This window comes from Gopherus evgoodei, chromosome 3 (assembly GCF_007399415.2).
Source record: "Gopherus evgoodei ecotype Sinaloan lineage chromosome 3, rGopEvg1_v1.p, whole genome shotgun sequence".
Lineage (NCBI taxonomy): Eukaryota > Metazoa > Chordata > Testudines > Testudinidae > Gopherus > Gopherus evgoodei.
The window spans coordinates 44,354,365-44,368,476 of NC_044324.1; the positions used below are offsets into that span (position 1 = coordinate 44,354,365).

General features: G+C 42.7%; 1 protein-coding gene across 7 annotated transcripts in view; it reads right to left on the bottom strand.

Annotated features, from left to right (window-relative positions):
* Positions 1–9,415, bottom strand: part of DCDC2C (doublecortin domain containing 2C) — a 121,495-nt gene extending 112,080 nt beyond the window's left edge. For all 7 annotated transcript variants that reach the window (XR_003999321.1, XR_003999322.1, XM_030554200.1 and 4 more), the window contains exons 1-2: positions 8,988–9,415; positions 6,437–6,488 (exon numbers count right to left, since the gene is read on the bottom strand). Coding sequence is in view for 5 of the 7 variants with exons in the window: in XM_030554200.1 (XP_030410060.1) it covers positions 6,437–6,488; positions 8,988–9,286 (351 nt within the window). In the remaining 2 variants the exon portion in view is untranslated. The remainder of the gene's footprint in view (positions 1–6,436; positions 6,489–8,987) is intronic.
* Positions 9,416–14,112: the final 4,697 nt, after the last annotated feature.

Genomic DNA, 14,112 nt, shown 5'->3' on the forward strand with positions numbered 1-14,112 from the left:
ATTAGAAAAGCAAAGGCACAAAATGAACTCAAACTAGCTATGGGAATAAAGGGAAACAAGAAGACTTTTTATCAATACATTAGAAGCAAGAGGAAGACTAAGGACAGGGTAGGCCCACTGCTCAATGAGGAGGGGGTAACAGTAACGGGAGACTTGGAAATGGCAGAGATGCTTAATGACTTCTTTGTTTCGGTCTTCACTGAGAAGTCTGAAGGAATGTCTAGTATAGTGAATGCTTACGGGAAGAGGGTAGGTTTAGAAGAGAAAATAAGGAAAGGGCAAGTAAAAAATCACTTAGAAAAGTTAGATGCCTGAAAGTCACCAGGGCCTGATGAAATGCATCCTAGAATACTCAAGGAGTTAATAGAGGAGGTATCTGAGCCTCTAGCTATTATCTTTGGGAAATCATGGGAGACGGGGGAGATTCCAGAAGACTGGAAGGGGGCAAATATAGTGCCCATCTATAAAAAGGGAAATAAAAACAACCCAGGAAACTACAGACCAGTTAGTTTAACTTCTGTGCCAGGGAAGATAATGGAGCAGGTAATCAAATAAATCATCTGCAAACACTTGGAAGGTGGTAAGGTGATAGGGAATAGCCAGCATGAATTTGTAAAGAACAAATCATGTCAAACTAATCTGATAGCGTTCTTTGATAGGATAACGAGCCTTGTGGATAAGGGAGAAGTGGTGGATGTGATATACCTAGACTTTAGTAAGGCATTTGATACAGTTTCGCATGATATTCTTATAGATAAGCTAGGAAAGTACAATTTAGATGGGGCTACTATAAGGTGGGTGCATAACTGGCTGGATAACCGTACTCAGAGAGTAGTTGTTAATGGCTCCCAATCCTGCTGGAAAGGTATAACAAGTGGGGTTCCGCAGGGGTCTGTTTTGGGACCGGTTCTGTTCAATATCTTCATCAACGATTTAGATGTTGGCATAAAAAGTACGCTTATTAAGTTTGCGGATGATACCAAACTGGGAGGGATTGCAACTGCTCTGGAGGACAGGGTCAAAATTCAAAATGATCTGGACAAATTGGAGAAATGGTCTGAGGTAAACAGGATGAAGTTCAATAAAGATAAATGCAAAGTGCTCCACTTAGGAAGGAACAATCAGTTTCACACATACAGAATGGGAAGAGACTGTCTAGGAAGGAGTATGGCAGAAAGGGATCTAGGGGTCATAGTGGACCACAAGCTTAATATGAGTGAACAGTGTGATACTGTTGCAAAAAAAGCAAACATGATTCTGGGATGCATTAACAGGTGTGTTGTAAACAAGACACGAGAAGTCATTCTTCCGCTTTACTCTGCGCTGGTTAGGCCTCAACTGGAGTATTGTGTCCAGTTCTGGGCACCGCATTTCAAGAAAGATGTGGAGAAATTGGAGAGGGTCCAGAGAAGAGCAACAAGAATGATTAAAGGTCTTGAGAACATGACCTATGAAGGAAGGCTGAAGGAATTGGGTTTGTTTAGTTTGGAAAAGAGAAGACTGAGAGGGGACCTGATAGCAGTTTTCAGGTATCTAAAAGGGTGTCATCAGGAGGAGGGAGAAAACTTGTTCACCTTGGCCTCCAATGGTAGAACAAGAAGCAATGGACTTAAACTGCAGCAAGGGAGATTTAGGTTGGACATTAGGAAAAAGTTCCTAACTGTCAGGGTAGTTAAACACTGGAATAGATTGCCTAGGGAAGTTGTGGAATCTCCATCGCTGGAGATATTTAAGAGTAGGTTAGATAAATGTCTATCAGGGATGGTCTAGACAGTATTTGGTCCTGCCATGAGGGCAGGGGACTGGACTCGATGACCTCTCGAGGTCCCTTCCAGTCCTAGAGTCTATGAGTCTATGAGTCTATAGAAGGTGCAAGGTAAAAAAACATAACATAAAAACATAAGAACGGTCATACTGGGTCAGACCAAAGGTCCATCTAGCCCAGTATCCTGTCTCCCGACAGTGGCCAATGCCAGGTGCACCAGAGGGAATGAGCAGAACAGGTAATCCTCAAGTGATCCATCTCCTGTCGCCTTTCCCAGTTTATTGTAAACAGACGCTAGGGACCCCATCCCTGCTCATCCTGGTAATAGCCATTGATGGACCTATCCTCCATGAACTTATCTAGTTCTTTTTTAACCCTGTTATAGTCTTGGCCTTCACAATATCCTTTGGCAAGGAGTTCCACAGGTTCACTGTGCACTGTGTGAAAAAATACTTCCTTTTGTTTTAAACCTGCTACCTATTAATTTCATTTGGTGACCCTGAGATCTTGTGTTATGAGGAGTAAATAACACTTCCTTATTTACTTTCTCCATACCAGTCATGATTTTATACACCTCTATCATATCCCTCCTTAGTCGTCTCTTTTCCAAGCTGAAAAGTCCCTATCTTATTAATTTCTCCTTATACAGAAGCTGTTCCATACCCCTAATCATTTTTGTTGCCCTTTTCTGAATCTTTTCCAATTCCAATATATCTTTTTTAAGATGTGGCGACTACCTCTGCACGCAGTATACAAGATGTGGGCACACCATGGATTTATATAGAGCCAATATGATACTTTCTGTCTTATCATCTATCCCTTTCTTAATAATCCCCAACATTCTGTTTTCTTTTTTGACTGCCGTTGCACATTCAGAGGATGTTTTCAGAGACCTATCCACAATGACTCTAAGATCTCTTTCTTGAGTGGTAACAGCTAATTTAGACCCCATCGTTTTATATGTATAGTTGGGATTATGTTTTCCGATGTGCATTACTTTGCATTTGTCAACATTGAATTTCATCTGCCATTTTATTGCCCAGTCAGCCAGTTTTGAGAGATCCTTTATAGCTCTTCACAGCCTGCCTGGGACTTAACTATCTTGAGTAGTTTTGTATCATCTGCAAATTTTGCCAGCTCACTGTTTATCCCTTTTTCCAGATCATTTATGAATATGTTGAATATGACTGGCCCAGCAGAGGCCCAGTACAGACCTCACTATTTACCTCTCTCCGTTCTGAAAACTTACCATTCATTCCTACCCTTTATTTCCTATCTTTTAAACAGTAACCAATCCATAAGAGGACCTTCCCTCTTATCCCATGACTGCTTACTTTGCTTAAAAGCCTTTGGTGAGGGACCTTGTCAAAGGCTTTCTGAAAATCTAAATACATCATGTCCACTGGATCCCCCTTGTCCACATGCTTGTTGACCTCCTCAGAGAATTCTAGTAGATTGGTGAGGTATGACTTCCCTTTACAAAAATCATGTTGACTCTTCCCCAACTAATTATGTTCATCCATGCATCTGACAATTTTGTTCTTTACTATAGTTTCAGACAGTTTTCCTGGTAATGAAGACAGACTTACCAGCCTATAATTCCGGGGTCACCTCTAGAGCCCTTTTTAAAAATTGGCATCACATTAGCTATCCTCCAGTCATTTGGTACAGAAGCTGATTTAAATGATAGGTTATAGACTACAGTTAGTAGTCCTGCAATTTCACATTTGAGTTCCTTCAGAACTCTTGGGTGAATACCATCTGGTCCTGGTGAGTCATTACTGTTTAGTTTATCAAATTTGTTCCAAAACCTCCTCTAATGACACCTCATTCTGGGACATTTCCTCAGATTCATCACCAAAAAAGAATGGCTCAGGTTTGGGAATCACCCTCACATCCTCAACCGTGAAGATCAATGCAAAGAATTCATTTAGTTTCTCCACAACGGCCTTATCACCCCTGAGTGCTCCTTTAGCACCTCAATCGTCCAGTGGCCACACTGGTTGTTTAGCAGGCTTCCCACTTCTGATGTACTTAAAAGAAATTTTTGCTATTACTTTTTGAGTCTTTGGCTAGCTGTTCTTCAAATTCTTTTTTTGCCTTCCTAATTATATTTTTACACTTAATTTGCCAGAGTTTATGCTTCTTTCTATTTTCCTCACTAGGATTTAACTTCCACTTTTTAAAGGATGTCTTTTTGCCTCTCACTGCTTCTCTTACTTTGCTGTTTAGCCATTGTGGTTCTTTTTTGGTTCTCTATGTTTTTTAATTTGGGGTATACATTTAATTTGAGCAGCCTCTATTACGGTGTCTTTAAAAAGTTTCCATACAGCTTGCAGGGATTTTACTTTTGGTGTTGTACCTTTTAATTTCAGTTTAACTAAGCTCATTTTTGTGTAGTTCCCCTTTCTGAAATTAAATGCTACAGTGTTGGGCCGCTGTGATGTTTTCCCTGCCACAGGGATGTTAAATTTAATTACCGTATATACTCGTTCATAAGCTGAATATTTTTGGTAAAAAAGTGACACATCAAAGAGCGGTGGTTGGCTTATAAACGGGTCTACACCAAGATTTGATGATTTTAAACTCTATGGAATCATTGAATTGAATATCTAATACACTGTCATTTTGTTTACCTGGAGCGTCTGCAGGCATGGAGCCCCTCAGCTCCCTGTGGCCGCGGTTCGCCATTCCCAGTCAATGGGAGCTGCGGGAAGTGGCATCACTTCCAGCAGCTCCCACTGGCTGGGAACAGCGAACCGCAGCCACAGGGTGCTGAGGGGCTCCATGACTGCAGATGCTCCAAGTAAGCAAAACGTCTAGACACGCCAGAGGCTCACCCTGACGGCCAGAAGTCAGTTTGCCAACCCCTGAAATACAGGGTAGGCTTATGAAAGGGTCATACGTTTTTTGCTATTTTTACCTAACCATCTTGGGGGGTCGGCTTATAAACGAACAGGCTAATGAACGAGTATATACAGTATCTTATGGTCACTATTACCAAACGGTTCAGCTATACTGATCTCATGGACCAGATCCTGTGCTCCACTTAGGACTAACTCAAGAATTGCCTCTCCTCTTGTGGGTTCCAGGACTAGCTGCTCCAAGAAGCAATAATTTAAGGTGTCAAGAAACTTTATCTCTGCATCCCATCCTGCAGTGATATGTACTCAGTCAATATAGGGATAGTTGAAATCCCCCATTATTATTGAGTTTTTTATTTTAACAGCCTTTCTAATCTCCCCGAGCATTTCACAGTCACTATCACCATCCTGGTCAGGTGGTCGGTAATATATCCCTAATGCTATATTCTTATTATATGAGCATGGAATTACTATCCATAGAGAGTCTATGGTATAGTTTGGTTCATTTAAGATTTTTACTTCATTTGATTCTACACTTTCTTTCATATATAGTGTCACTCCCACACCAGCACAACCTGTTCTGTCTGTCAGATATATTTTGTACCCTGGTATTACTGTGTCCCGTTGACTATCCTCATTCCACCAAGTTTCTATGATGCCTATTATATCAATATCCTCATTTAATATGAGGCTCTCTAGTTCACCCATCTTATTATTTAGACTTTTAGCATTGGTATATAAAGCTTTAAAAACTTGTCATTTTTTAGCTGTCTCACATTACATGATGTACAGTAACTCTTCACTTAAAGTTGTCCCAGTTAACGTTGTTTCGTTGTTACATTGCTGATCAATTAGGGAACATGCTCATTTACAGTTGTGTAATGCTCGCTTCTAATGTGGTTTAACAGCCGCCTGCTTTGTCTACCGCTTGCAGGAAGAGCAGCCCATGCAGCTAGCTGGTGGGAGCTTGGAACCAGGGTGGACTGGAAGCCCCCCGTCAGCTCCCCGCTCCCTCTAAGTTCCCTGTGCAGCAGCTGCCCAGCAGGCTAGCAATAGCAGCTGCTCCCCCCACTGCCATGTGGTGCTCCTGGCCTCTGCCTTGGAGCTGCTCTCTGAGACTCCTGCTTGCTGTGGGGGGGGAGGAAAGGAAGGGGAGACTAATGTTAGGGTGTCCTCCTCCCCCACCATCTTCCATAGAGCACGGGGAACACACTAAGGCTCAGGACGGAGGGAGCTTGCAGCAGCTACGGTCTCAGCAAGCTGATCTAATTAACAAGGCAGTGTACTTAAAGCCATGACAAGAAAGCCATGACAGACAAGAAAACCATGACAAACTTAAAGTGTGATGTGTATCTCAAAGATAACTGGAGGAATTTAAAATTTGGGACAATTAATTTCAGGCACATGTCTTGTTCTTCATGTGAGTGTCATGACTGTACATGATATTCTACTATAACATTGCAAATGAAATATTTTATTAACTATTTATTTATTTAGAAAGCTTTAACAGGTTTACCAATCCTTGCCATGTAAATATTGGATATAAAAGAATAATCATTACAATAGTGAACCTTTGTTTAGAGAAACACATATATATATACTGTATGGTGTTAATTGTTGGAGAAATTGGTGGAGAGAGAGATTTCAAGGACACGTCCAGTGATTAAAGAGTATTGGAGTGCAATCTTTTTCTTTTTTTTCTTTTGGCTTCCAAATTTTCCTTATGAAAGAAGCAAAGATATGGCCAATTAATGGCCTAACTTCTGATGATATGTTAAAAGGGTAGTTTTAAGAGTTATATACTTACCACCACAACCTTCTTTCGTCTTTGTGGTTTTTTAATGCTTATATGAATATAACTGCAGGAAGGGGGAAAAAAGGAAAATTAGACAAAATATATATATCTGTTTCAATAGATTAGTTGTTTCATAAAACATTTTAGCCTAGTTGTAACACCCCTAATTAGTGACAAAATATTGCAGATTTTGGTCAGTTTTACTATATTTTATAAATTGGAAGGATGAGGTAGTGATTTAGGCACTGGACTGGGACTCAGCATATTTAGATTTATTCCTTGGTGCTCCAACAGACTTGTTGGCAAGTCATTTACTCTTTGGAAATTCGCTTCCGATCTGTAAAGAGGAAATAATACTCCCCTCTTTCCAGACTTCGTCTATCTTATCACTGTACACATACACACACAAAGCACAATGGGGCTTCAATATTATTTGAGGCTCTGGAAGCTTTTTATTTTTTAAGATGCTGATATTGTAAGTTTAAAGGAACATTGCTGAGTTATTGAGTATCCTGCGAAGACCCTCTCCATGATCTTGAGTCAGCACTGAGAATGCACAACACCTCTCCGGAAGATTCTTCAGCAGCTTGTAGGATTGAGCCCTAAATTTGAACTACTCTATTTTAAAACTGTTATAAAATCCCATATGGATTCCAATGCCAAGTTTTGTTCAAAAAGCAGCTGTTATTTGGAATAAACAAAAATGTTCATGGGCCCACTGATGGCACTATAGCAGCAGTTATCTTACACTCTTTCCAGAACTGTGTCAACATCAGAGCTTTTGGCTTCATAAGAAACTATATAAATTGATTTCTGTTCAACTATTTGAATTTCAGTTTCATGTTCAAAATACAGGGGGAAAATAATCAGTAGTGCTCAGTTATGTCCCTTTCAATTACTTGCTGTTGGAACAACAAACAATAACGAAATTTTAATCATGCACAAATACCCAGGCATATATGGGTATTCATACAGACTAAACCTATTCTCTATGAGTTTCTGCAAAAAAAAAAAAAAAAAAAAAATTCACAAATGTTTTTTAAAAAGCACAATGAAGGCCATAAACACAGTCTAATCAAACAGTAATTCAGAATTCAAATAAATGTTCTTCAACACTTGCTTTGCAGCATTCAACCAGCCCAAATCTACTCAGGAATAACTTCCAGTTTCCCCAACCAGCAGCAGCAACCACAGCTGGTGCATGAAATTGTGCTGCCTACAGTTTTTCACTGAAGCTGACTGGAATCTTGTTAATTTCACTCTGTTCTTCCTTGGCAAAACTATGAAACATAGCAGAGGCAGTGGAGTTGTTTGAACATCTGGAATCACAACTCCATCATTTCCATTCAAGTTCAATATAAAATCCTAGAACAGGGGTCAGCAACCTTTCAGCAGTGATGTGCCAAGTCTTCATTTATTCACTCTAATTCAAGGTTTCATGTGCCAGTAATACATTTTAACGTTTTTAGAAGGGCTCTTTCTATAAGTCTATAATATATAAATAAACTATTGTTATATGTAAAGTAAATAAGATTTTAAAATGTTTAAGATACTTAATTTAAAATTAAATTAAAATGCAGAGCTCCCGGACCGGTAGCCAGAACCTGATCAGTGTAAGTGCCACTGAAAATCAGCTTGCGTGCTGTCTTCGGCACATATGCCATAGATTGCCTATCCCTGTCCTAGAATATGTAGTATCTGCAAGATGGCCCTTCCTATTGTAATTTACCGATTCCTGTCAGTACCACTGCTCTCATTGGGGTAAAATCCAAACTTTGTCCTTATTGTCTTACTGGAGATTCTCTTTAAGCTTAATTGACCTTTAACACATTAACTCATGTTAAACTTACAAATTGCCCTCTCTTCACTAGGATTTTACTGTGCATTAGTTAAATAAAAAACACACCTTTGTTCCTGCTGAAGACAAGGCCTAAGAGTTGGCACCACCTGCTTTGAAACTATCATCACTAGATGGGACACTTTACAGATGGGTAAAGAAATGGATAATTATATGTAATCATAACAAGTTAACATTTTAACAAGACAAATTACTTTTCACTATTTATACTTTGTTTGCTTTTTGCATTTTTCTTAGCTTGGACAAGTAAAACTCAATGTAGTCAGTTTCACATTTATTCAGTCAGTTTCAGGTTCTTAGTGCAGCAACATTTTGATTGCAAACTCTGCAGAGAAACTGTAGAATTGTTTAAAAACCAACTATTTCCATTAGATATAATTTTTTTCATTTTTAACTTTTGGAAACACTTCTATTGGCTTCAGTTTGACAATGTACTCCAGTGGGTATGGACGGCAGTGGTGTAGGACTCCATTCGTGTTTGGCCATAGATTTACTATGTAATCTTAGGTAACAGTGTGTCAGGCCCTTTCACCCTTTGTTGGTTTTGTCTATTTAAAAGGTAGCTTTTGGGGTACTATCTCGTATTATGTAATTGTACAGCACCTAATGCAATGGACCTCGATCTCTATTAGGTTTTCTAGGAACTATGGTAATAATAAAAGATTTTTGCAAAATTTAAATGCTGAGCCGGTTTTTCATACTTACTCCAGTTTTTTAAACCTTTCCCGCCCAGCGGCCACGTATTTCCCGCCCTGCTTTATTTCGGACAAGTTGCGGATGCGGTGCCCTTCCTGGGGGGTGTACAGAGTCCTCACCCCAAAGGGCACCTCCACCCCTTCATTCAGCTGGGCTATCAGCGCCTCGAAAGTCCTCACGTGGCGATGGTGGATCACGAACTTCCTGCCCGAGTAGAAGGGGTCCCCGTTGCGGTACACCAGCACCGTGCTGGCCGGGGTCACCCCCGTCAGGCTGTAGCTGGCCCGGGGCCGCGGCGATGGCACCATGGTCCCGGGGGAAGGCGGGCTGGCAGGGGCAGGTGAGACTAATACACACAATCGCCCAGCCCCCAGCCAGGGCAGCGGTGGGGGCTAGTCACAGACGCGGTCTGGGCTCCTGAGCAGTACCAGGCACCAGCCGGGGCTGCTCCCCAGGCCTCCTAATTCATAGCGTCCCCAGGCTGCCCGGCCCGGCCCCCACCCCCGGATCCCGCAGCTGTCCCGAGCCGGCCCCCTCTCCTCTCCCCTCCCCTCCCGGCATGGGGCTGACGTGATCCGCGGGGATTGTGATCCCCATCCCCGCAGGCAAGGGGCACGCCGGGCCCCGGGCATAGACTGGTTTCCCCGGCAACCGCCCGAGCGGGGCACGCCACGGGGCCGCCATCTGGGCAGCCCGGCCGGAGGAGGCGGGGCGAACAACCCGCCTTGGTCTCCCCCAGGCTCTCCGTCCTCAATGGCCTCCTGCCCGCGACTCGCAGACCTCACATCCCCTCCGGTCGCTCAGATCCTTCCACTCTGAGTCTGCCCCGCGCCAGATCCCCTTCCTCCCCCGCTTCATCCTCTTCTCCTATCCCATCAGATCCCTTCCTTCCTCCTCCAGTCACCTCTTCCCCACCCCCATCCGATCCCCTTCCTTCCTCCCCTGCTTCATCCTCTTCTCCTACCCCATCAGATCCCTTCCTTCCTCTCCAAGTCACCTCTCTCCAATCCCCAACCGATCCCCTTCCTTCCTTCCCTGCTTCACCCTCCTCTCCTATCCCATCAGATCCCTTCCTTCCTCCTCCAGTCACCTCTTCCCCACCCCCATCAGATCCCCTTCCTCCCTCCCCCGCTTCATCCTCTTCTCCTACCCCATCAGATCCCTTCCTTCCTCCTCCAGTCACCTCTTCCCCACCCCCATCCGATCCCCTTCCTTCCTCCCCTGCTTCACCCTCCTCTCCTCCCCCATCAGATCCCTTCCTTCCTCTCCAAGTCACCTCTCTCCAATCCCCAACCGATCCCCTTCCTTCCTTCCCCGCTTCATCCTCTTCTCCTATCCCATCAGATCCCTTCCTTCCTCCTCCAGTCACCTCTTCCCCACCCGATCCCCTTCCTTCCTCCCCTGCTTCACCCTCCTCTCCTCCCCCATCAGATCCCTTCCTTCCTCTCTGAGTCACCTCACCCCAATCCCCATCCGATCCCCTTCCTTCCTCCCCCGCTTCACCCTCCTCTCCTACCCCATCAGATCCCTTCCTTCCTCTCCGAGTCACCTCTTTCCAATCCCCAACCGATCCCCTTCCTTCCTTCCCTGCTTCACCCTCCTCTCCTACCCCATCAGATCCCCTTCCTCCCTCCCCCACTTCATCCTCTTCTCCTACCTCATCAGATCCCTTCCTTCCTCCCCCAGTCACCTCTCCCCGACCCCCATCAGATCCCCTTCTTCCCTCCCCCCCGTCACCTCTCCTTGACCCCCATCCAATCCCCTTCCTCCCTCCCTCCCCCAATCACCTCTTCCCCACCCCCATCGGATCTCCTTCCTCCCTCCCACCCCCCATCACTCCACCCCCTTCTCCCACCCCCATCTGATCCCCTTGCTTCCTCCCGACTCTCAATCATTTCACCCCCTTTGCAGAAATCCCCTCAGGCTCTCCTTCTTTCTCCCTAGCACAAAGTTTCCTCAAACTCTCTTCCTTCCCTTCCTGATACTTACTATTCTCCCATAATGCCCTCTTAAATTCAGGACTGTCATTGCTCCTGCCACTGCTTTGTAGCCCTTCCAAAAGCCCAGAGAGCTCCCCTTGGCAACAAGCGAACTGACAGAATTTTTGTCAGAGAAAACACCCCAGTCTCGTTAAAGAGAAAACTGGTTGAAGATCCATTTTAAAGCCATTGGTTCCACATTGGAAAATGGTGGCATAGGACTCCTTGACAACATTTTGGCAGCTGTCCCCGGGGGGGGAGGCAATTTTAAAAAAATAATGTAATCACTTCTGTGATTCTCCAAGTGCAAAAGCTTGATAGCTACTGCTTTAAATACATCATTTCCGTTTGTGATTATTTGGTACCAGTTTTAGAATTCTTTTGAGGCTCGTTCAGGATTTTGTCATGCTTGTGTGGGATTTACTGGTGGGAAATTCTCAAGCTATGACACTGTGGATGAGGGAAATTTTAGAATATTTGTAGGCAGAAATTTGAAATGTGTTGAAAAAAATCTCATAATTATGGGGCAGATTTTAAAAACTGCTTCAAAATGTATTGAGTATTAGTGACTCTCTTCTTCCAAATGAGATTAATACCTAGCCAAAATATGTATGATTTTTTATCTGAGTTGTTTTAACCCATTCCTTCACCTTCTGTTAAAAAAGGGCAGTGCTCAGTTTCTAATAGCACAGAAAAGAATGCTCAGATGTGGTCTACTAAAACAAAAGCTAGAACTGGTAACCTGTATGTCATGCTGCTATATAGAAAACAATATGACAACAAAAAGGATTAAATCTCACAGTAACTGAAGAAAGGGAGCAGAGGGGCCAAAAAGCTAACTGACTTCAAGACGCAGCTGGATACGTTTATGGAGGGGATGGTATGATGAGACTGCCGACAATGGCATGTAGTTGATCTGTGATGGCTAGCAGCAAATATCTCCAAAGGCTGGTGATATGAACTAGATGGGGAGGGCTCTGAGTTACTACAGAGAATTATTTTCTGGATGTCGGGCTGCACGGTCTTGCCTAGATGTTCAGGGGTCTAACTCATCACCATATTTGGGGTCAGGAAGGAATTTTCCCCCTGGTCAGATTGGCAGAGGCCTGGGGTGGGGGGATTGCATGTGGCAGGCATCACTTGCAGATTTAAACTAGTATACATGGTGAATTTTTTATAACTTGAAGTCTATAAATCATGATTTGAGGACTTCAGTAACTCAGCCAGAGGTTATGAGTCCATTACAGGAGTGGATGCATGAAGTTCTGTGGCCTGCAACATGCAGGAGGTCACACTAGGTGATCATGATGGTCCCTTCTGACCTTAAAGTCTATGAGGCACTGGGTAGATAGGTGGAAACCCACAACATGATAAAGCAGACAATAGAAAATGGGAATCTCTTTATTATAGCATCACACACCATGGCCACAAATTATTATGCAATCTAAAGGACAGAATACAAAGTAAGCTATAAAGGTTAAGAAACAATATGGAGAAAAGTTCCATCCTTAGAACAAGACATTACACATATTAGATGACTCATGAGAGGAAGGATGGTCCAGTGGGGAGGGTGCTGGCCTGGCACTTGTGGATTCAGTCCCCTGTTTGGCAATAGGCTTCTTGTGTGACATTTAGCAAGGTACTTAATCTCTCTGCATCTCCATTCTCTATCTGCAAAATGGGAATAATTGCATTTCCCTACCCAGCTGAATGTTATGAGGAGAAACACATTAAAGATAGAGATAACAAATACCTTGGATAGATTGTAGTATTACAAATTAAGCACTTTTCACTGATACTTCATAAGAGTGATAAATAACAATACTAATGATGTCAGAAATATTAATTAGGTGTAAATCAAAAGCATAGATTGCAAACAGTATATGTTATGCCACAACATATTTTGAATGCTCCCAAATACAGTGCACTAAACAAGTAAAGTCAGATACAGTTCTGTAATACGCAGTTTTGACCCTATATAAAATATACATTATATCAAATTTCACAGTGAAAGACCACTTACATATAAAGAAAAAATGTCCCCATTCCATGGACAATTCAGCTTTAACTATAGAATCACTGCCAGTGCCTCCATAATTGTTACAGACAATGCTATTTTACATTCAATTATTATGCAAAATTCCAGAAAATTGTTTGCCGTATCTGCCTTCATATATATTATTCGGCATTTTAATTACTACAGTATAAGCTTGAGTACAAAAATTTAGAAACACCCCCCCGCGCACGCATGCACGCACGCACACACCATAAAGATGCTTGCCCATGGCCCCAGCTATTCTCCATCATCATCACAGCACTTCCACCCAGAAGCCATGGTGCAAATGAGAGGTGCATAGGGAACAAGGCAGGTGTGTGCTCAGAGTAAGGAAAGCAAAGCAATACTTGGGGCCACCTTTTCCTATCTGCAGTATATCATGATCATGTGCCATCACGCAAAAAACCTCCCTATGCTACGTGGAATCAGCCCCATGCTGAGCACTTTTTTCTCTCCAAAAGAAATGTTGCCTCATTCAGTATAATCTAGGCTCAGGGTCACAATTTTCAAAACTGGGTGCTTAGAGCTATGCTTCTGAAGCCATATTTAGGCACTTAATTCAGTGACCTGATTTTTTTAAGTGCTGAACACCCAATAGCTCCCACTGATGTCAAAGAGAACCCCAGGATGCTCAGCATTTTTGAAAATCAGGTCACTGATTTGGATCGCTAAATATAGATTTAGCAACATAACCCTTTTGAAAATCTTAGCCTAGGCTGGTAGGGAAACAGACAATATTTGGGTGTTAGGTTACAGCAAAAAAGTGCAAGGAAAAGGAGGGTTTAAATCATTCTATGTGTTTTCATAAAGAAATATGTTTCCAAATTCCACCAATATATTGACACACACACAAACTTGAGGCTGACAGGGAGACTCAACCTGTCTTTCGTCTTAGGGTTTGGAATCTTGGCAAAATAATCCAGGAGAGCACTTTGTACTATCAGAAGGATAGGCTGTAGAGATGCTTATGAATACATAATTTATATAATGAATAATTATGAAATGCCTGTATATGGGACATGAGTGAAAGCACTAGAACATAAGTAGAGCTTTTTGACTGGCTTATAACTAAGACAGACATAACAATAAAGCAAAGCCT